Source organism: Magnolia sinica, chromosome 7 (assembly GCF_029962835.1).
Source record: "Magnolia sinica isolate HGM2019 chromosome 7, MsV1, whole genome shotgun sequence".
In the NCBI taxonomy this organism is placed as follows: domain Eukaryota; kingdom Viridiplantae; phylum Streptophyta; class Magnoliopsida; order Magnoliales; family Magnoliaceae; genus Magnolia; species Magnolia sinica.
This window is the reverse complement of record NC_080579.1, coordinates 3,575,983-3,596,603: the sequence shown is the minus strand read 5'-3', so window position 1 is coordinate 3,596,603 and position 20,621 is coordinate 3,575,983. Positions and strand designations below refer to the sequence as shown.

The 20,621-nt window shown below is 38.8% G+C and overlaps 1 protein-coding gene across 1 annotated transcript; it reads left to right on the top strand.

The window, feature by feature from the left end:
• The first annotated feature begins 2,913 nt into the window (after positions 1 to 2,913).
• LOC131250871 (DNA repair protein recA homolog 2, mitochondrial) lies at positions 2,914 to 18,644 on the top strand. Its single transcript, XM_058251250.1, has 8 exons — positions 2,914 to 3,121; positions 6,284 to 6,341; positions 9,670 to 9,893; positions 11,201 to 11,288; positions 11,912 to 12,084; positions 16,845 to 16,991; positions 17,093 to 17,227; positions 17,565 to 18,644. The coding sequence occupies exons 1-8, from the start codon at positions 3,005 to 3,007 to the stop codon at positions 17,850 to 17,852; spliced, it is 1,230 nt and encodes a 409-aa protein (XP_058107233.1). The 5' UTR covers positions 2,914 to 3,004; the 3' UTR covers positions 17,853 to 18,644.
• The last annotated feature ends 1,977 nt before the right edge of the window (positions 18,645 to 20,621 follow it).

Below are 20,621 nucleotides of genomic sequence, written 5' to 3'. Positions count from 1 at the left end.
TGACCCTAAGTATGCAAGAAAAATAAATATCATGATGAGATCCATAGAGAATAGCCCCATCATGGAATGATGGGCCATCGGCCACATCTTAGGGTTCAAAGTGAGATCCAATCCATTGATCGGTTGACCTCACTTGACCCATCTTAAAAACATTAAAACTACCCTATCAAAGCACCCACCGCTTGATCTTCTTGCTCTCTTGGCTTCCTTAGCTCCTTAGCTTCGATTCCAACGGAGGAGATGAGGTTTGGATGGTTGAGATGGGAGATGAGAGGGTGGGAAAGTGGGCCACCTTTGTTGCTTAGGAAAACTTGGAGAGGCTCATACGTATGGACTTTCTCTTGCTTGGCAAAGTTTGAAAATGAGGGAGAGACTTGTAAAGGGAGAGAGAGAGTGATGGGTGATGGAGTGATGGATGTGGTGGGTGATGGTGTAAGGGACTTTTTGACTTTTGTGGCTAATGGTGTAAGAGAAGTATGACTTATGTAAGAACTTTTTGACTTTGGGGCTTGCTTGAGAAAGGGTGAAAGGTGATGTATACTTGACATGATGGGATGGATTGATTGATTAATTAAGGTGACATCTCGTAGAGATTCTCTCGAGTTTTGCAACGCGTGACATTTTCCTCGCACCGAACGCTGACCCACATCTCCCGACCAGGGTATCGCCTCGGCCCGAGAGTCGCGGCATCGGAACCATGACGACGACGCGGTTACTATGGTACAAGTCTTGGGTTGAATCGACTCGGGTTGGCGGCATGAGAATTAAGGTCGCGCGCAAATACCGGTTAAGGGTCGAAGGTTGCTAAAATTTGACTGGGAAGACCGTGAAAGTCTAAGGAATAGTACGGTCTAGGATACGGGGCTTACAGAATTGACTGCGAAATGAATGCAATTGACCATGAAATGCATGGAATTCACCACGAAATGTATGGAATTGACCATGAAGTGAATGAAATTGACCACGAAGTGAATGAATTTGACTGTGAAGTGAAGGAAGTGAATGGAATTGACCGCGAAATGAATGGAATTGACTGCGAAATGAAGGGAATTCACTGCGAAATGCATGGAATTGACTACGAAGTGAAGACAATTCACCGCGAATTAAATGAAATTGACTGCGAAATGAATGAAAGTGAATGGAATTCACCCCGAAATGCATGGAATTGACCGTGAAGTAAATGGAATTGACTGCGAAGTGAAGGAATTTGACCTTGAAGTCAAGGAAGTGAATGAAATTTACCACGAAATGAATGGAATTGACCACAAAGTGAATGGAATTGACCGCAAAGTAAAGGCAATTCACCACGAATTGAATGGGATTGACCGCGAAATGAATGGGGATGAATGAAATTGACCACGAAATGAATGGAGGTGAATGAAATTGACCGCGAAGTGAATCGAATTCACCACGAACTGATTGAAATTGACCGTGAAAAAAGTAAAGTTCATCGCGAAGTGAATGAAATTAACCGCGAAGTGAATGAAATTAACTGCGAACTGATTGTAATTGATCGTGAAGTAAATGAAATTAACTGCGAAATGAGTGAAATTTACCGCAAAGTAAATGAAATTCACCGCGAACTAATTGAAATTGATCGCGAAGTGAGTGAAATTGACTGCGAAGTGAATGAAATTGACTGCGAACTGATTGAAATTGATCGCGAAGTTAATGAAATTCACCATAAACTGATTGAAATTGACCGTGAAGTGAATGAACTTCACTGCGAACTTATTGAAATTGACTGCAAAGTGAATAAAATTGACTGCGAGCTGAATGAAATTAACCGTGAAGTGAATGAAATTGACCGTGAACTTATTGAAATTGACCATGAAGTGAATGAAATTGACCACGAAGTTTATGAAATTAACTGCAAGCTGATTGAAATTGACTGCGAAGTGAATGAAATGAATGAAAATGACCGCGAAGTGAATGAAATGGATTTTTGACCATCAACATGGTGGAATCTTGGAAAATAACCAGGTTGGTTGGTTAAAGTAACTTCTCCTACCCCAAAATCATATATGGTACGTCAACTAACTCATTTTAGTTTAGGAGATATGCTTGTTAAATAAATAAAGAAAAAAATGAACAAAATGAGAGAATTTTTTTGTATGCGGTTATATATATATATTTATATAAATATGAAAACTGTAAGTAAGATAAAGTTCTTCGGGTTAAAAATAAGTACTTTCAAAGTAATGCATGCACTTTTCAATAGCTACGGTTATAAACCGTAGCTATAGGGAGCCACCCATCTTTCAAGAATAACATTTCTGATAAAATAGGGAGAAACGATATAGCTACGGTTATAGCTACGGTTATAATCCGTAGCTATAGGGTACCCCAGATAACGCATGGGCATTTTGCTCCAGTAAATGTGCGTCCGTACATAAGGAGAGTACGAAACTAAGCTCATAAGTGGGTCGTACAATAACTTTTGGAGAGTATGATGAAATGATACACGGGCACTTTTAAATTACTTAAAACTTATATATTTTGAATTAAAATAATTAATTATAAACCGTTAAAATTATGCGTAGAGGCTTGGATGTTTAATGGACCAAAAATTACGTTTTTTTTTTAATCATTTGGCTATGTGATTGGCTGACATTTATTGGACGGATAAAAATTGAAAAAAATCCTGTGGTCTTGTTTCAGAAAACAAGTGTGCCCAAATCAGAGGTAACAGTGATTTAAAACTTCTTATTTCTAGAATATAGCATCGGGATTCGTGATTCTAGAGTTTAGTCGGTTGGATTTGAGTTAACATATTCGTCGTTTACCATCTCTAAGTGCCTGAGTATCAAGCGCTATACGCAGCCTGAGTATCAAATAACTCGCCGCCTATAAAAGAGCGGGACATCCCAGCAAATGGCGCCATTTTCTCACCGGCTCAAAAACCCTAACTCTCTCATTTTCATTTAAAAAAATCTCTCTCTCTCTCTCTCTCTCTCTCTCTCTCTCTCTCTCATTTTCATTATCTTTGCAGAGAAAATCTCAGATGAGAGCCCTAAAATTCCTCTCGTTTTCCTCTTCCTCTCCTTCATTTCTGCAACCGATTCGTTTCAATTGCATTTGGAAATCTCCCCTTTCTTCACTCCTCTACTCTCTCCAACAGGTACTGAATTCTCTCTCCTCTCTCTCTTTCTCTCTCTTCAAATTTCTTCTCCATGTTTCTCTGTTTATGTTTTGGTGATGATTTGAATTCGAATGATTTTCGGTTTTCGTTGTTATTATCGATTCGATTTGAATAGGTTGTAGTCCTTGGGATGAATCATGGCTTCATTTGAAGTCTTTAGGGTGCGTTTGGATGCCTGTAAGTTACTTACACATAAATTGGTTTTTGTTTTTGGGTAGCTTGTAAGTTGGTTACAGGTAAGAAGCTGAATGTTCACACCAAGCAGAGCTTGGAGTGGGGAATCGTTCCAAAATCTGATTGAGACATAAGAAATCTTGGCACAAAGTATGCCATTTTGTTAAGCCTATCTAGATGAATAGTTGAGCTGATTCTTGGGCTAAAGTAATCCTCAGGTGAGCCATAAAAGTGGGCCCACATATTCAAAATACCTGTAATGTGGAACAGTAACTTAAGGTAAGTAACAAGGAAACCAAAAACTCTCATTTTCAATCCAAAATATGTTTACAATATTAAATGTGAGAGAGATTTTGAAGAAATCCCACAAGTCAGATGCATGATGGATGATATGCAGGCCCTTAGGAATACTCTGATACTCTGGTAGAGTCTGATGGATGATACAGAGGCACTTAGGAATGCTCTAATACTCTAATACTTTGGTGGAGTGTGATGGATGATACACACGCACTTATGTCACCCAGTGTAGATGTTTCATGAACAAAATGTTGAGCTTATATATGGATTGGTGGATGTTTATTGGACAATTAACAATGAAAAATATCCAATTGTCCCATTTACACGAATAAGTGCCCACGAATTAGAGGTTAGGATTGTTCAACCAATTTGATATTGGGTTTTTGATTTTGCAACAATGGTCCAGGCAATCTAGTTTGTTTTATTGAGTTAATATATGCCACGTGTACAATGTCTGAGTGCTTGTGTATCAAGCGTCATACACAACCTGAGTATCATATCTCCTCAAAGAAAAATCAGTTCAGTTCACAATGGAGCGCTAAAATTGTTCAATATGTTTTGTACACTGTGGCCCATATGATAAGTGGACTACCTTGATTTTTGGGCACAAGCCGTAAAATGAGTTGTCAAAAACCGATGGATGGTGTGGATTAACCATACAATAGATGAGAGTGTGCCTCACTGTCACGGCCTTATCGAATCGGGGCCTGTCCCCTTTTCAATACATTGGAAAAAAGAGGACATGAAAACCATCAAACTTGTTTTCCCCTCTCTTTTCAAATTTTAAAATGAATCGGTTCAGTCTTCAAAAAGAAAAAGTAAAAAAGAGCAGAGAATTCGTTGGCCTGTAAGTAACTTACAGGTTGAGAGTAACTTACCTGTAAGTTCCTCCCCCAAACACCACTTGTAAGTAACTTACAGTTTACAAAAGGCTCACGTCTTTGCTAAAGAGCCCCCTTGGTTGTTGATTGGGGTTGTTCATTTGGCAGGTTTGCCATGGATGGGCTTGGAAGATGTTTGGTTCATGGCCAGATGCATGCAAGCTTACTGCTTAGTCCATCTTTCCTTCCAAAGTCTCTTGTGCAGGATATCCATGTCACTGCCATGTAAATGATGGGTGTCTTTAAGATCAGGCCAAGCCAGTCATTATGTGGGCCACACGTTATATTGAGTTAGGCCATCAACTCATCCTTTGATTTTGACGGCATGGCCCAAGTGACAAGTGAATTGGCCTCTCTCTCTCTCTCTCTCTCTCTCTCTCTCTCTCTCCACACACACACACACCTTTTAAAAAATGGTGGGTGGGTTCCATTTAGATGGATTGATTATATTGCACACGGCGCTTTGGCTTGGAAGATTGGGCTGCATGATTAGTTGGTATACAGCTGGCAGTTTGTGATTAGTTCTCAATATCAGAATCACTCGTGATTTGTTGTATGTCACCTTATGGCATTTGTGGTCTCAACCGAGATTCTTAAAGATGGTTTCCAAAGTTTCAGATGTTGTCATGTATGTGGTGTTTAAGTCAAGCGTGTTGGATCGACCCTCTTTAGTCATTCCTTTTCATTTGGTGGCCTCTATTACTTCTACATCGATGGCAAGTGTTTCCAATGAAGATGAGTCCACCATTTGTCCTCTCAAGTTTTCTTGTCAAGAACAGTTTCACTTGAAAAGTTGGTTACCATGTGGAGGACGTATCCTCCTCACTCTTGGCTATTCTTGAATCAACAATGCTGTAATCTTCTTCTAAAAGCTTCTTAAAGGTAGCAAAAGAAAGGGTACTTCAGGTCAGATATCCTGGTGCCCGCTATATATATTGTAGGAGTTCTCTTAGAAAGCCTCATGTAGTCGGGCAGCGGCTGCTGCTTGCATGCCTTTCACTAGGCACCAAATGTATTTGGTATTATCATATATACTTGACAGTGTTTGTCCCTTGTTAAGATGTTGAATGGGTTACTTCTAGGCATCAAATGGACAGTGTCTTCTCATGTCTTCTTGATAGCAGTTGTGCCTTGTTAAGATGTCGCATGGAATGGATGTCCTTGCCATCTCGAGCTGATTTCTGATATTCATTTTGGTTCATCTTCAAACTACAATTGGCTCTCTGATCATAAAATTGCTAACCATGCCTACTGAAATTTGTTATGAAATTAGAAGGATAAATGATAAATCTTTAATTATCGTGAAGTAGTATGATATTCTTTATTGCAAGATGCACTCATAAGGGTTTGTTGTGGTTCAATTTATAGGATTCTGTCATCTACAACAGTATTGTTTAAATTCATTTAGTTGTTTTCATTTCATTTGACCGTGTTTGGTACTTCTGGTGCATTGATGGCTATGTGATGTCGCATATTCCTTGATTCTTCAGACTGCTAATCTATTCTTTTACATTTATTTCGAATCATCGTCATTGTCATCTTCATCATCTTCATCATCTTCATCACCTTTGTCTCCTGCTCGTTAGATGAACTGGTACAAATAGTGTAGTGTGTGTGAGTGATCTAGGGTTCAATCCCTACAAGTGTTACCTTTCAAAAAAAATTCATCATCATTTATTTTGAATGACTTGAAATTATGCAATCTTTTAATTTTTTACATATTTGTTTTTTGAAGTTCATTGTACTTGGATTATAATCTTATTTTATTTTATTTTACTTGATCTTTTAGAGCGGAAGAGGTGATGTAAGTGGTTCAACTGGTACACACCGTTGTCTTTCTTACGAAGGTATAACTTCTCATTTACCAACCATGCTTTCAATTTCTGTTATTCTTACTTCCCATCTACCAACCATGCTTTCGGTTTCTGTTATTCTTACTTCTCATTTACCAACTATGCTTTCAGTTTCTTTTATTCTTATTTAATACCTATTGGTTAGTGAATATGGGGAAACTTAATCTGCCTACTTCAACAAGTATCAGCATTTCACTTTCAGTTTGAGCCTAAATCTCAATGGTAGAAGCCATATGGCTAAACAATGAAATACTGGGTTTGAGGCTTTGAGCCCCTATCCTGTTTGAGTACATAAGCATAAAGAGGTCAGGATTCCCCAAAAATTGAACAGGTACTAATCTGTATTAGTAGAGATGCCAAATACCCAAAGATGATCTTTTCACTCATACGGGATTGCTCCGTATTTGAAGAGTTTCAAATGTCCAACACTAAGACAATAACCGGGGTGAGCCTCCAAGGTATTGGATTTCATCTAGAATCCAGGATCTAACATTTGTTGAATTCTCCTCTATCGCCCGACCCAAAAAAGAAGACCGAAGATTTTTCAAACCTTAAAGTGCTAGTTCCTTGTCTCCATTGAATCCTTAATGCTTCTTGAATTGGATCAATCATTCTTGACAATCCCCCTTTCATCTTAAAAAATTCCACCTTTTCTGGTGGGTCCTGGGCTGCCAGCCTGGGTTGCCCATTGAGCTATCATTAGAATTGAAGTAGACAGTAGCCAGTAGGGGAGAATTCTAGTGAACTCTCTTCTTCTCCTAAAACCTCCCTTGCCTACCTCCTCCCATTCCCAATGGCTATTAGGATTGTGTACATTAACATTGGAAAGTTCTTTAATTGTTCCCCATTATATGCTTCAGGCTTTGATTTTCTCGATCACTTTCATAAATTATGAGATCACTACAAATACTTTAATTTTGTATTTCTGAACACCCTTTAGGATGTGTAAGGAAGAATTAGAGAATCTCCCCGCTGCACACAAAGGACACCTGTCCACTCGTTAAATGGATCTTCAACTAATGTGATATTGAGCCAAAAGGGTAAGCATTTACCCATTTCTGTTCTCATTGTGCAGTGGATGAAGAGATGGCTTATTTTCTTCGCCATTCGTAACCCACCCATAAAACACATCAACTTTTAGTTGCTTGAAAATGTCAATTGCTCATCCTGGAACCATAAGAAATTCAAAGGTTGGAAGCTGTGATTTTTTTTTTTTTTTTGAAAAGTGACATTTATATTAAGAAACAAAAGATTACAGAAAATGGAGAGATAGTTTGCTGAGAAGGTAGACTCAACTAAGCTTCAATAAAATTAAGATCACAACCCTTCAAAAATTCTTCATGAATAGCGGCAATAGCCCATTCAATCATTAGACGCTTAGCCTTTGAGATAACAACCTCTACGGAATTCGAAACATCCGTAAAACATCTCCCATTTCTTTCTTCCCAAACCGACCACCAAACAGCGCGAATGACCATCCTCCATAACGTGGTCCTATTCTTACTTATATTGACCCCATGCCAAGCATGAAGGAATTGATCCACTGCTCCAGGAACGCACCAACTGATGTTGAACCGGGAACAAAAATCAGACCAAATTCTAGTGATGAAAGGGCAATGCACTAGAAGATGATCGACTGTTTCTTCATTCCTCATACAACATAGGCAGATGTTTGCAAGGACCATCCCCCTTTTCCTCAAATTATTGACTGTAAGGATTTTCTTCTTGCTGACTAACCAACCAAAGACCACGATCTTAGGGGGAGCCGAGTATTTCCAGATGTGAAAGGGCTGTTGAGACTCTATTGCAACCAGGTTACTATGAAGCAAATTGATATTTATAATCCACCAAATTTGATTTTTATCATCCACCCGAGCTATACTTTTGTTTTTGTTTTTTTGTTTTTTCCTGTGTGACTTGAGATATGTATGAACAGGTTCAACTATATGCTTGTTCTTCAAAATGTTGGCTCATGTTGCGCCCATTTTATTGATAGCCTCTCTCTCTCTCTCTCTCTCTCTCTCTCTCTCTCTCTCTCTCGATAGGTAAGCTGGGCTCGCACCCAAGATCTCAATGTTGAAACCCACCCCTGTTCCATTGAACTACAATTCTCAGCATCTAACCCTTCTCAAATTTCATTTGTTTCATTTTACAGTAGGAACTCCTGTCGAAATTCTCATGTGTAGATGGGTTGATTTTGTCTCCAAACATTTCCCATTTAGTTTCACATGAGAATGATTTTGAGCATTAGTTTCTTCAAAGTTCAACACTTCAACTCTGGGGTCTTTTTTGCAAGAGCCTACAAACTGTGTTGTGCTAGGGCATTTACTGGATAGGTGCAGTCTCTACACCTTTGCTTTCATTTCTTTCGCATTTTAGTGTTAGAAGCACAATATTAAAAATAACAATCTGTGGTATTTGTTCTGATTGACATTTTTGGCGCTTTTCAACAGTTAAATGAAGTGAAGGGAAAAGGTGTAATGGTTATGCCTTTGCAGAATGTTCCTACTCCAATATATTCTTGTCCTGCTAACAGACTTGCTGAAACTCTTTGTTTTAATTGGCCAATGAATTTCATTAGAAATAAAGCCCTGCGGCAAAAAACACAACAAATCTGCCCATTACAAGAAAATTGCTGACCAATCCCAATAGAAACATCTCAACTTAACTGTGAAAACTCCATATCTTGTTTTAGAAACATGCCAAAAGCCCTAAAATTTAGTCTCTTGTAAATTTGACAAGTCTTGTTCTCTCTCTCTCATGGTGCATGTTTGAGAGGTTATAGGTGGCTTGATTAGGTAGTTATTTCTTTTATGCATTAATTGAATAGAGAAATAAAACATAAACAGAAGTGGTTGGCTGTTAGCATAAGGGCATATACTTCTAAGTCATAACAGAGTTGCAACTGATGCAGAAATTTCCAACTCTGTTTACTTTGCTGCTCACTTTGTGGTGGACTTATCTGCCCCACCAATTGTGTAGAAAGAAGTTCTTGTTTTTTTTGGACTAGGAACTAAATGCTTTCTTTATAACTGCTGAAATTAGTTGACACCCTTGCAAGATGCTTTTTGATGGAAGAGTAGTAAGTTTATGCACATGCAGTTTCACCACCACCATTGTCATATATTATAATTTTTAAGCACTAGGTTGCCATGTAGAATTCATGAAATGTTGCCTGTTTATAAGTTTATTTGCTAGTGGAAAGCTAAATCTACAGAAGGCCATTCTTTCAATAGACTTCTTGATGACAAGAGTAGCTCCTTGGTTTTTTGTAGGCCATTTAATTTAATCTTTACCAATGTGAATGGTCACTTGTTTCCAGCTGAAACTGCATTGGAATATGAAAAAGATCAACCATATGCTGATGATGGCAAAGTGACAGAGAAAGATGCTGCGCTTCATCTGGCTCTCTCCCGACTTGCTGGTGATTTTGGTAGAGAATCTATGTTATCTTTGCAGCGGTTCTTTGGTTCGCGATATGCACCTGTTATCTCCACAGGCTCTTTAAAACTTGATTTGGCTCTTGGAGTAGGAGGATTGCCTAAGGTAATCATAACTTTGGCATCAAAATGGTTGAAACTTAGAGGCCATCATTTGTACTTTATGAGTTTTCAAGACAAAACTGTTCCACAACTGCCTTCTTTGTGGAATGTTCTCATGCTCAAAGGCAAACATTTCAGAGTGGGTGATTTGGTCCATTTTTAGCTCAAGTACGGACATACGAGAAATATTGATGAATCGATTCAATTCATCAAAAGCTAAATAGTTCAGAAAATTCGTAGAAAGGCTATATTGTATTTTACAGCTATGGAGTTCTGTTATGAATGTATAGTATTATCCCAGTTGAATATACATCAATAACGGATGAATTATTTGGCTGGTGAATGAATTACTATGATTGTTTGGGAGACATGGTCAAAGCCTGGCTTCGTTGAAACTACTAGGATCCAGATCGGTTAGTGTTAGAGACTAAATAGAGCTTGATGAGCAGAGCAGGTAGCTAAGTCCTTTTGCGTATAACCGTTGGCTGGTTGAAAGCCTATACAAAATGAAACAGAGGCCTATGTGAGCATTTAATGCTAACATTAGGTCTTCTCACAAAAATTAAAGTCCATGATAAATCATCCATTCCTCCACCTTATGGGCCACAAAGGTTTTCTGAAGCTGTTGCATGTGACCACAATAATATTATAAATATATTTAATTTACTATTAATGTCATTATGATTTTAGTTAAGCTTAATCAATGAAGTAATTTAATATTAAGCAGTATAATGGCCTTTAATAGACCAAAATAATGGCTAATACCACATGATATAGCATCCCGTGATGCAGCCTGTCATTGCATCTGCATAGTGTAGTGGGGGTGCACCGTAACTGTTTTAACACCATTGCAAAACCATGCAGCTAAGTGAATGACTGTATTACCCCCTACAAAATATCATACTCTAATAAACTTTACTTTCTGCTGCTCATTGGATCCTATCAGTCAGGATGCTTTTTATGCTTACTAGGACGATTTATTTATTTATTTATTATTATTATTATTATTATTTTTTATCTGTTGCTGTAGGAAAGTCTGAAGTACAGCTTGCCATCCTGATCTGTTACATACTTACATATGATCATTTCTGATGAATATTTGATTATGCTAGTCATTTATGATTTTCTTGTCCTTACAATTCACTACACAATGCCATTTCATTTAAGGGATTTGGGAATTTTACTTGAGACTGAAACTCATGCATTTTAGTATATAGAAAGCAACAACTTTTGTTTCACCATATTTTAAGGACTTAGCTTAATCAAAATGTGTCTTTAGATATCTAACTTACGGAAAGATCTGCAACACAGGGGAGAATTGTTGAAATTTATGGGCAAGAGGCATCAGGCAAAACTACGCTGGCGCTTCATATTGTCAAAGAGGCTCAGAAGATTGGAGGTTCTTACCTTTCCCAATTGTTTTTCATATTATAATATTAGGAACAAGTCTACTTGGTTTCTATTGAACAGTAGGAACGTGTGAGATTTTGCTTTCAGCGTAATTTGACAGTTTCGTCTGTGCATGCACATTTGAGAGCTTGAATGTAAAACCTGTAGTTCATTTGAAGACTACAGACAATACAATATTTAGTGAATTTTGTAAACAGTCTCCCTCTAAAATCTCTGCAAATGTTAATAATCCTGTTAAATTTTGGGTGCTAGAGACAGTACAAACAATACAGTATTTAATGAAGCTACACATTAACGGCAGGGGTAAACTATTTGAGGTAGAAAAGAGGGGACAAAAAATCAAATAGCATGCTGCAGGATATCCGTATCTACATTTGGGTCATGAATTTTAGGAAACTGGGAGTTGTATACCCATTTCTTGTAGCCATACCTGGAATTGCGATTCTAGGTTTTACCCATTTCTTGTATCCATACCTGGAAATTGGAATTGCGATTCTAGGTTTCATCAAATTTCATTTGGATCATTTTTGTAGCACCTCAATAGTCTCAACATCTCTTTTCTTGATAGTGTATTACCATTCTCTTAAATGATTATGATTCTTTAATTTGCAGGATATTGTGCATATCTTGATGTAGAGAATGCCATCGATCCATCCTTTGCAGAATCCATCGGCGTAAACACTGAGAATCTTCTTATAGCGCGACCTAATTGTGCTGAAAATTCCCTTAACGTAATAGATACTCTGGTCAAAAGCGGATCACTAGATGTGATTGTGGTTGATAGTGTAAGTAAATTGTTTTCCCCCCCAAAAGTCTTAAACAGTTCCCTTCCATTTGTTTTACTTGAGTGAAATTGTTCTATGTTTATTCTTCATATTGCTTTGTATCCCGGTAGGGGTTAGTTAAGGTCATGTAATTATTCCATTTAAAAAAAAATTCATATTGAAGTTTGTATACTTAAATATGGACTAGTTAATTCAGATTTATCAATCAGACCTTGTCACTGGCTTGGGCATGGAGTGGTTTGGCTATTATTCCTTTTCTCAAAAAGTAGTGTGGAAAAAGCAACGGGTGGAGAATGGATAATCTATTCATGGCTATTTTCGTTACGGTGCTTCATGTGTTAAATTGCTGATATCCTTTGTTAGAAGTTTATATGAAGAAACCTAACTTGATGTAATAAAAGTAAATTGACAATGAAATTGATGTGAAACAATGAGGTATTATTTGATCCTTGGCCCAATGAGGTGTACACTATCCCTGTGCCTTGATTCTGTATAAATGGTGCCATGGTTTGATGTCTGTACCATTGTTCTTATAAGTCCACATTTGATGGACAATGCTTGAAAACTTCCCCAGATTGTAAGATCCGACATCCAATATTTGGCCAGCTTTGCATTTTATCTGGTACAGTGCATAACTGTCTGTTTACAAGCCATGATTGAATGGTTAGTATTTTCCAGTGGGCAAAATCTTTGGGCATGGTCCATCCATATCAGGGCCTATTGGATCAATGATCTGCAGCTCTGCATCATCAAACCATTGAACCGATTAATGAAACATGCAAAGGGTAATCTTGAACATTGTACAAGCACAAACTGTAATAGCATCATATGTCGTAAAATTCACACAATCATTTAATTGTAGTAATAAATGACACAACCATTTTCTTCACTGCCTCAAGGTTCTAAGATGGTTTATTCTTTTCTTTTTTGAGTTGGTAATGCAAGCATTGATAACTGCCTTACAAGAACAATTGTCTGGGATTCTCGGGATCGACATTGGTGGGTGGAATCTGGAAGAAGTCCAAGAAAAAAAAATTCTGTGGGTTTTGGTGTAGTTGTGATTGGATGTTGAGAACTTTCTGCTCCAATGGCTGATTTTCTGAAGTAGTCCAGTGATATCTATTCATAAGGCCTTGGTTTTGGTGAAGTTATTTTCACAAAACAACTTTGCTTTCAATGTTTTAACTTACAGGAGTAGGAGTGGCTGTTGTTTTGCTATATTTGTAGTTTTAACAAGTTCCATATTTAGGTTTAGTTGTTTAAGATTGTTTCTTATTTTCTTATGGGTGATAGTTTCCTATATCTTATGGTTGTGTTTACTCAGAGTCAGCCTCTAATTTTATCTAGAAATAGTTTCCTTTTTCTGAGTTTAGTTGGTTTCCTTATTTGTTTGGGAGTGATCAGATATGGATATTTGGTTTATTGTGAGCAGTGTTTGTAGTATCGGTATCGACGTATCGTTACATGTATCGCTGGTTGGGGATATGGGGAAACATGGAGAAATGGTGGAATTTCTCAATGTAACATTAGGAGATGCTAAAATACACATATTTGCATATTTAGGAATCAAATAATTGCAAAAAAGACATACATAATAAGTTCCTCTTTAATGTGGTCTAAAAGCATGTAACACTGACTTAGGGAAACATTGGAGAAACATGGGGAAAATGTTGATATTTTGCAGTGACACTTCAGGAGATGCTAAAATACACATATTTGCATATTTAAGAATCAAATAATAGTGAAAAAGACGCATTTTTGCATATTTTAGGAATCAAATTATAAGTTTCGCTGTAATTGGGGCCTAACAGCATGTATAGTTGACTCAAGGAATCATTAGGGAAACATGGGGAAAATGGTGGGTCCATCCATTCATCCAACCAATCGACGATCCATCCATGAACGCACACACATGCATACAAAGACACACGCATGATCCATTCATCTGTCCATCCATCTAACATCCTTGGGTGCATACATACATCCATATATACAATAACAAACACACACACACATGCATGAACCATCCATCCATCCATGCATGCATGCATCAGCACTTGTGCGCACACACACACACACACACACATCCATCCATCCAACCAACCATTCAACCATCCTTCCACCCATGCATCCATCCATCCATCCATCTATCAATGATCCATCCATCCACCGTGCATGCATACATATACACACATACAAACTTGCATTTCATCATATAACCACGCACCTAGAAAAAAATTGAAATGGATTTTATTATTTATTTATTTATTTTTATTTTTATTTTTATAGTAAACAGATTATAGGCGATATCAATACATCGGCAATATTATTGAAATATTGTCAATACAAACAACACCTGAAATTTACACAGTAAAAAGTCACCGATACTTGGAATTTCTGATACTACCTGTGTTATTGGTATCTCCAAGCTGGAGATACTGATAATATCGGGGATTCTCAGAACAATGATTGGGAGTAATAGCATAGCGTATTTAGTTGCAACTCTTGATTACTGATGAATAGAATTTAGCTTTCCGTGGGCATTTCTTTGTGCAACCACCTTAGTAAGAATTTTCTCCTGCATCAGTTTGGAGATGTAAGAAAAAGGAAGCCCAAAATCATTTATTTCTTTTGGACAAGTTGAATTGAGTTTTTAAATGTAGAGGGATGGCGATTTCCACATTCAATCATGAGTGCTCACCTTGGTGCTATGCGATGTCTCGACAACTAGGTAATGACTAGTCAGCTGCTTAGAGTTACGTAGCTGGCCTAAGTAGCTTAGGCTACATGATTGACCCAGTTCGGGTCACCTTGTTGCTTTTATGAAACTCTTTGATTCAAGGGTTACGTGACTCTGTCCTGTATCTTTCATGAAATCCATTTCTTTGGTATTTAAGATGGAAAGTAAGAACTTAGCCAGTACCTTTCTTTACACCATGCAGCAGGTGGAAGACCTGAAACCCATCTAGCCATTTAGCACAATCACCTGATATTTCACTCATCAGAATCTCGAGCAAACAAAAGAAGAAGAAAAACCATCTAGCTCATGAATTCTTAAGCTCTCCACATCTTAAACTTCAACCAAAAACCTAACTGAATCCCTTGCTCTGTTCCTCAGAAGAATAAGGAGCTGTTATTCAGATGGTTTCACATTCAAGTTTAAGACCGTAAGAACAATCAGAAGCTTTGCTCATTACTAATTACCGCTTGACTGTGGTCTTGACAGTTAATTCGAGTGCAGAGATCCGACAACCCATTGTGGAAAATTTGAACTTGGCATTTCTTTTCCATATCTTCGTTATAAAACTCATCACTATGGCATGAAGCTTCTTCCTTTCTTCCACATATTTTCTTCCATCAGCATGCATAATGCCCCTTGTCCTACAACCCATTATGGAGAATTTGAACTCGGCATTTCTTTTCCATATCTTTGTTATAAAACTCATCACTATGGCATGAAGCTTCTTCCTTTATTCCACATATTTTCTTCCGTCAGCATGCATAATGCCCCTTGTCCTACACCTAATTGCAGTTTCGAGTAACAAGGTACCTACAGTGCCACACTTGCATTCGTCAATTGGATGGAGTAGGACACCTATGGTTGCGATACCATTTATTAGCTCGAGGTTGCCTGCCCAGTTAAAAATTTTTCCTCTTTGGGACACAACCATCATAACATTTGATTTCTTATCCTCTGGCTTAGGCACAGTGTTGCGTATTTAATATCTGAGAAATCCTGGAGCGACTGAAGAGGCTATTTGCTGCACATTCATGGGCATGGTTTCCAGGACACTCATCAAGCGTGTGGCATACATGTATGTTGTGTGTAGGCCATTGGGATTGCTTTTCTAACCATCCTGTTTTGCCATACTTGTATGGCCCACCTGACAAGACTAAAAATTGGGAGTGCCTTTTCACCTCAAGTGTGCTTAAACCTTGAATCTCATCCTTGTAATGATTTTGTCGTTTATGATTTGTTTGTCATCTTGTTATCATTGTCTGAATATTGTCTGCTATCAAATTTTTTTTTTTTTTGGTAGTGGTACATTAAATTTTGTGTATGCATTGCTGATACAAAACCAATAAAAAATTTCACCGATATGGCGATTCTTAATGCGTAGCGTCGGATACATCCAATATGTATTGGTTTTGGAGCTGGCACATATGTGATCTGGTACTGAATTTTAAATTTAACCCCTGCTTAGTACCATTCTTGGCATCTTTTTTATACTTCACTGGTCATTATCCTATGGTCGATATCTTTCTTTTGTAGACAGCCAATAACGTGCTTTGCTAAGCGCACACATTAACAAGCCAGCTAAGGAACAACCCACCAGGTGCCAGCTTGGCAGACAGGTGAAATATCCAAGCCATCCATCAAGTGGACCTCACTGTGTACATCTTATACCCAAGGGTAAAGGTGGTACACTCAGTGTGCCATGATATTAGAAATAAGTGGACGGCCCAGAAACCTTTGGCTGATTTTTTCACAACCATACATTTGTTGAGTTAAATGCAACCCATCTGACTAGTGGGTGGATCTGATTCTTGGGATGGGGAATCTAGATAGTGTTACGCTTCTGATGGATGGCTTGGATATTGCACCTCTCTGCCACACTGGCATATGTGTTGGCCTGTGCATTAGCAGACTTGTAAATGAGTGTGGGCGAAGCAAAGCTCAGCCATTAACTGTTGATAATAGTTCCATTGTTTATGTTCTCATTCTTTTTTCAACTTCAATAAGCTGTTTACTGTGACAGGTAGCGGCACTTGTTCCACAATGTGAACTTGATGGCGTGATAGATGTAACCTGCCCAGATATACAGTCACGATTGATGAACCAAGCACTACGGAAACTTCATTATTCTTTGGGCAGGTCCCAGACTCTTCTGATTTTCACTAACCAGGTAGATGCGCTGTTCTATCTTGAAAACTCTACTGTTATTTTTCCTTTTGTACCTGTTTCAAATGCATTGATTATTTGCGTGTTGTGATATCTTGTGTACAGGTCCGATCAAAGTTGAGAGCAGTCGAAGGTTTCGGGCATGCAAGCGAGGTAACTTGCGGTGGAAACGCTTTGAAGTTCTATGCAGCAATACGCATGAGACTTATGAGAAAAGGCCTGCTTGAGACTGATGATGAGGTTTTATTCTATATACAATTCAACGTTTTGTTTGGCACACAAATGGTACACTGGCCCCATCTCTCAGTAACCTAAGCTGTTGATTTGGTTGGCCACATAATAGGATGGGCCATGGCACGCTTCCCTATTGGAGGGTGCTATCTACCGGGAGCCCTGCTAAGATCATAAAAGGGGGAGCATTTCTTGTATCTTCCATCCACCAGGGGGCCCATTGTATGAACGGTTTGGATCACTGAAAGCCGGGTCCCTAATGCACTTAAAGAATCCAACCAAATTAAATTGTTTATGAGAAATATTGCGATTTTAGTGTCCTAACTATTTAATGTTTGCCATTCAGATTAGTGGCATCAATGTCGCGGTGCAAGTTGTGAAAAACAAACTGGCACCTGCAATGAAGAAGGCTGAGCTGGAGATACGGTTTGGCCAGGGCATTTATCGTGTAGCCGAGGTTTTGGAGCTGGCTTCTAAGTATGGAGTCATCTCTGGAGCGGAAAATGGTTACTACATTGATGGGGAGGTTTTCAAAGAAAAGCTGGAAGCTGAGCAGTATCTAACAGAAAATGATGAAGTTGTAGATGAACTAGTGGGAATCTTGAGAAGTCAGTTATTCAGGAGCAAATCGTAATCCTGAGGGCGAATCCATCAAGTTTAATGACATCACAACTACTTTGGCAAAGTACGACCATCATCTACATTTCCATCCAAGATGCCAAAAATTTTGGTCCCATTGAATTCTGGTCACCCTACATCCGATTAATGGTTGATGGTTAAAATACAAATTTTCAGTGATTCAAATTAAAAAAGAATAGAAAAGAAGAGAGAAACCCATCAACCAGATGTTAGAATCGGCCAATATCTGATTCATGGAGATATGCCCCATCTGCAGTGTTGTCCACGGTGTGGATGGTTTGGATTGAGGTATGTGTATGCTGTGTTACAGTGTCAATGTGCTTACAAATCATCCGAACTACAATGATACAAGAATTAATCTTTACAAACGAAGATCAAAAGATAGCAGTAGCTGAAAACAATTGCAGGCTTTCATTCTGATCATTGAAGGTCACCTTTCGGAAGGAAACCAGAATCGACTGCTTGTAAAATTCAGCTGATTCAAGTCCTTTCTCTTGTATGAAGAATTGGCAGCCCAAGAACTCCACCTGTGTTGTGTTATGAAGAATGTAATGGTCCCTTCCTGACTGCAGGATGGTTGCTTTGGGGTATCTTCATTCATCATTTTTGTTGCTAGTGGTACATTGGATGTATCTGTTATCAGCTGTAACATGAACGCAGGCCTCTGCTCTTTTGGGTGGTGGTGAGTACAACTGCTGTACTAGTATCTTTATTTGTTGTTAGAATGTCACGACTTTAAATGATTTCAATTGAATCCCATAGAAAACAATTCATCATTTGATGTCAATCCTACTGGGTGTTGCTATAAAAGGGGGAAAAAGGATCTATTTTTTAGAAAACAATGGCTGATTGAGAAAAATTCAGTCTCGAGTTTGAGTTGGGACTCGCCCTGAGTTGTGGCTGAATTGGCCACAGTATCGAAACAGGTGGACATGTTAGAATGTACTTTTGTTTGAAGCGGATTGCAACTGAGTAGGGTAGAGCGTACTGAGGAAACTCTGTGGGGCCCATTGTGATGTATCTGTCTTATCCACGCTGTCCATCAGTTTTCCCAGCTCATTTTATGATATAAACCCAAAATCGAAGCATATCCAAAGCTCAAGTGGACCACACCACAGGGAACAGTGTGAATTGAACACCTACCGTTGAAAACTTCTTGTGGGCCACGAAAGTTTTGGATCAAGCTGATATTTGTGTTTTATAAACATCAGTGGTCTGTGGGCCCTACGAAGGTTTCAACAGTGGATGCTATTATCCCCACCGTTTCCTGTAGTGTGGTCCACTTGAGATTTGGATATGCTTTAATTTTGGGCTGTTTAAATGGATGGACGGCATGGATAAGACACATACATCGTGGTGGGCCCCACAGTTTACTCAGTGAAACATTCTTCCAGGATTTCTAAATTTGGATTACAGACTTCCATACCATTTATTACCAAATGCAACCTGGACCCTACCCCATCCCCTCCGTACAAGGTGTCCGCCCCCCCCTCATAAACTTTCATCTATTGCATCCCCACTACAGATGGGCCATACCAATTAACATAAACCAGCCATTCATTCTCAGGCCACTGTGGACCCACCAGAGGTATGGGTGACTATGGGCAAGGTCTGGCTAGGCCCAGCCCAGAAATTGATCAAATCCCTCTTTTGGAAGGTTAATCCTCATAATCCATCCATTGATCAGGTGGCCCGCACATGCATAAAGAAATAGATATTTAGAAAAATGAAAACCAACGGTTCTGTACTATAGAAACATTTGGGTCTGGTGGGCCTTCAGCCCGTTGTCACCACTTATCGCTCACCAACCATTAGGATGGTTGTGGGTCCACCAAATGAATGGCTTTGATCATCCAGTGTGTGGGGCTATTGTTGTGTGAGGTTCTGTACCAGTAATGGGCCGGGTCCAGGCCCAGAAAGTTAGAAACGATTTCGATAAGGCAAGACCCGACAGGCCCAGTCCATAAAGTTCGGCCTGCTAACGGCCCAAAAATCGAACGGTCATAATCAAGTTGTTACCTATCACTCTCAGTTTTTAGGCGCAATCCCATTTGAAATTTAGGTGGGCCATGCAACGGTAATGACGTAAAATTACTTAAGATTTGCCACGAACATCATTATCTACACCTCTATTCAGAATGCTGACCTGATCCCTGCATCCTTACTCACATCATGTTCTGAACCAATCATCGAGTGGGCCCCACAGACGGTGATCATATACAACAGTCAGGATGATTGTATGATCTAAACAGAGGTGAAAGGGAGGTTGATCAACGGTCTATACTCGACAAAAAAATTCACACGTGGAATATCGGTGAAGATGTGCACAGTAAGATCTGTGTTCCTCCATCTACTGTTCCGACGTACAGCACTAGCTCGAGGACGCGAAAAGAAAAAGAAAAGTCCGTTGATGAATCTCTCCTCTACCGCATGCCTACGTGTCTTCTAAGGCGATTTGCGCGAAGATAGATTGAAGGGGCTATTCTCCACGCACGTGCTAACGTGGCACTTGTATTGAAGATCGGGTCCATTGGTCAGGTACCTACCTCCGTAAACATATCCTGACCGGACGTTCGGGTGTATCCTTATCAAGAGGACCCACATGTGAATATTGCATATGGAAGACCGTTAGTTTTGTTTTGCTCTACCGTTCAATTTTTGAGAACAAGTCTGGCATATACTTGATTCTAAAAAGTATATTAGTTTTGAGGAAATATTATACTAAATTATAGTATATAATAAGGATAAGCCACTGTTTGGAGAA

What these genes read in the sequence shown, in the direction of transcription:
- LOC131250871 (XM_058251250.1), top strand. Translation starts at nt 3,005, where the DNA reads ATGAGAGCCCTAAAATTCCTCTCGTTTTCCTCTTCCTCTCCTTCATTT. An exon ending in CCGTTGTCTTTCTTACGAAG is followed by an intron (nt 6,342 to 9,669) that starts GTATAACTTCTC and finishes ACTTGTTTCCAG; the next exon opens with CTGAAACTGCATTGGAATAT. An exon ending in TTCTGATTTTCACTAACCAG is followed by an intron (nt 16,992 to 17,092) that starts GTAGATGCGCTG and finishes TCTTGTGTACAG; the next exon opens with GTCCGATCAAAGTTGAGAGC.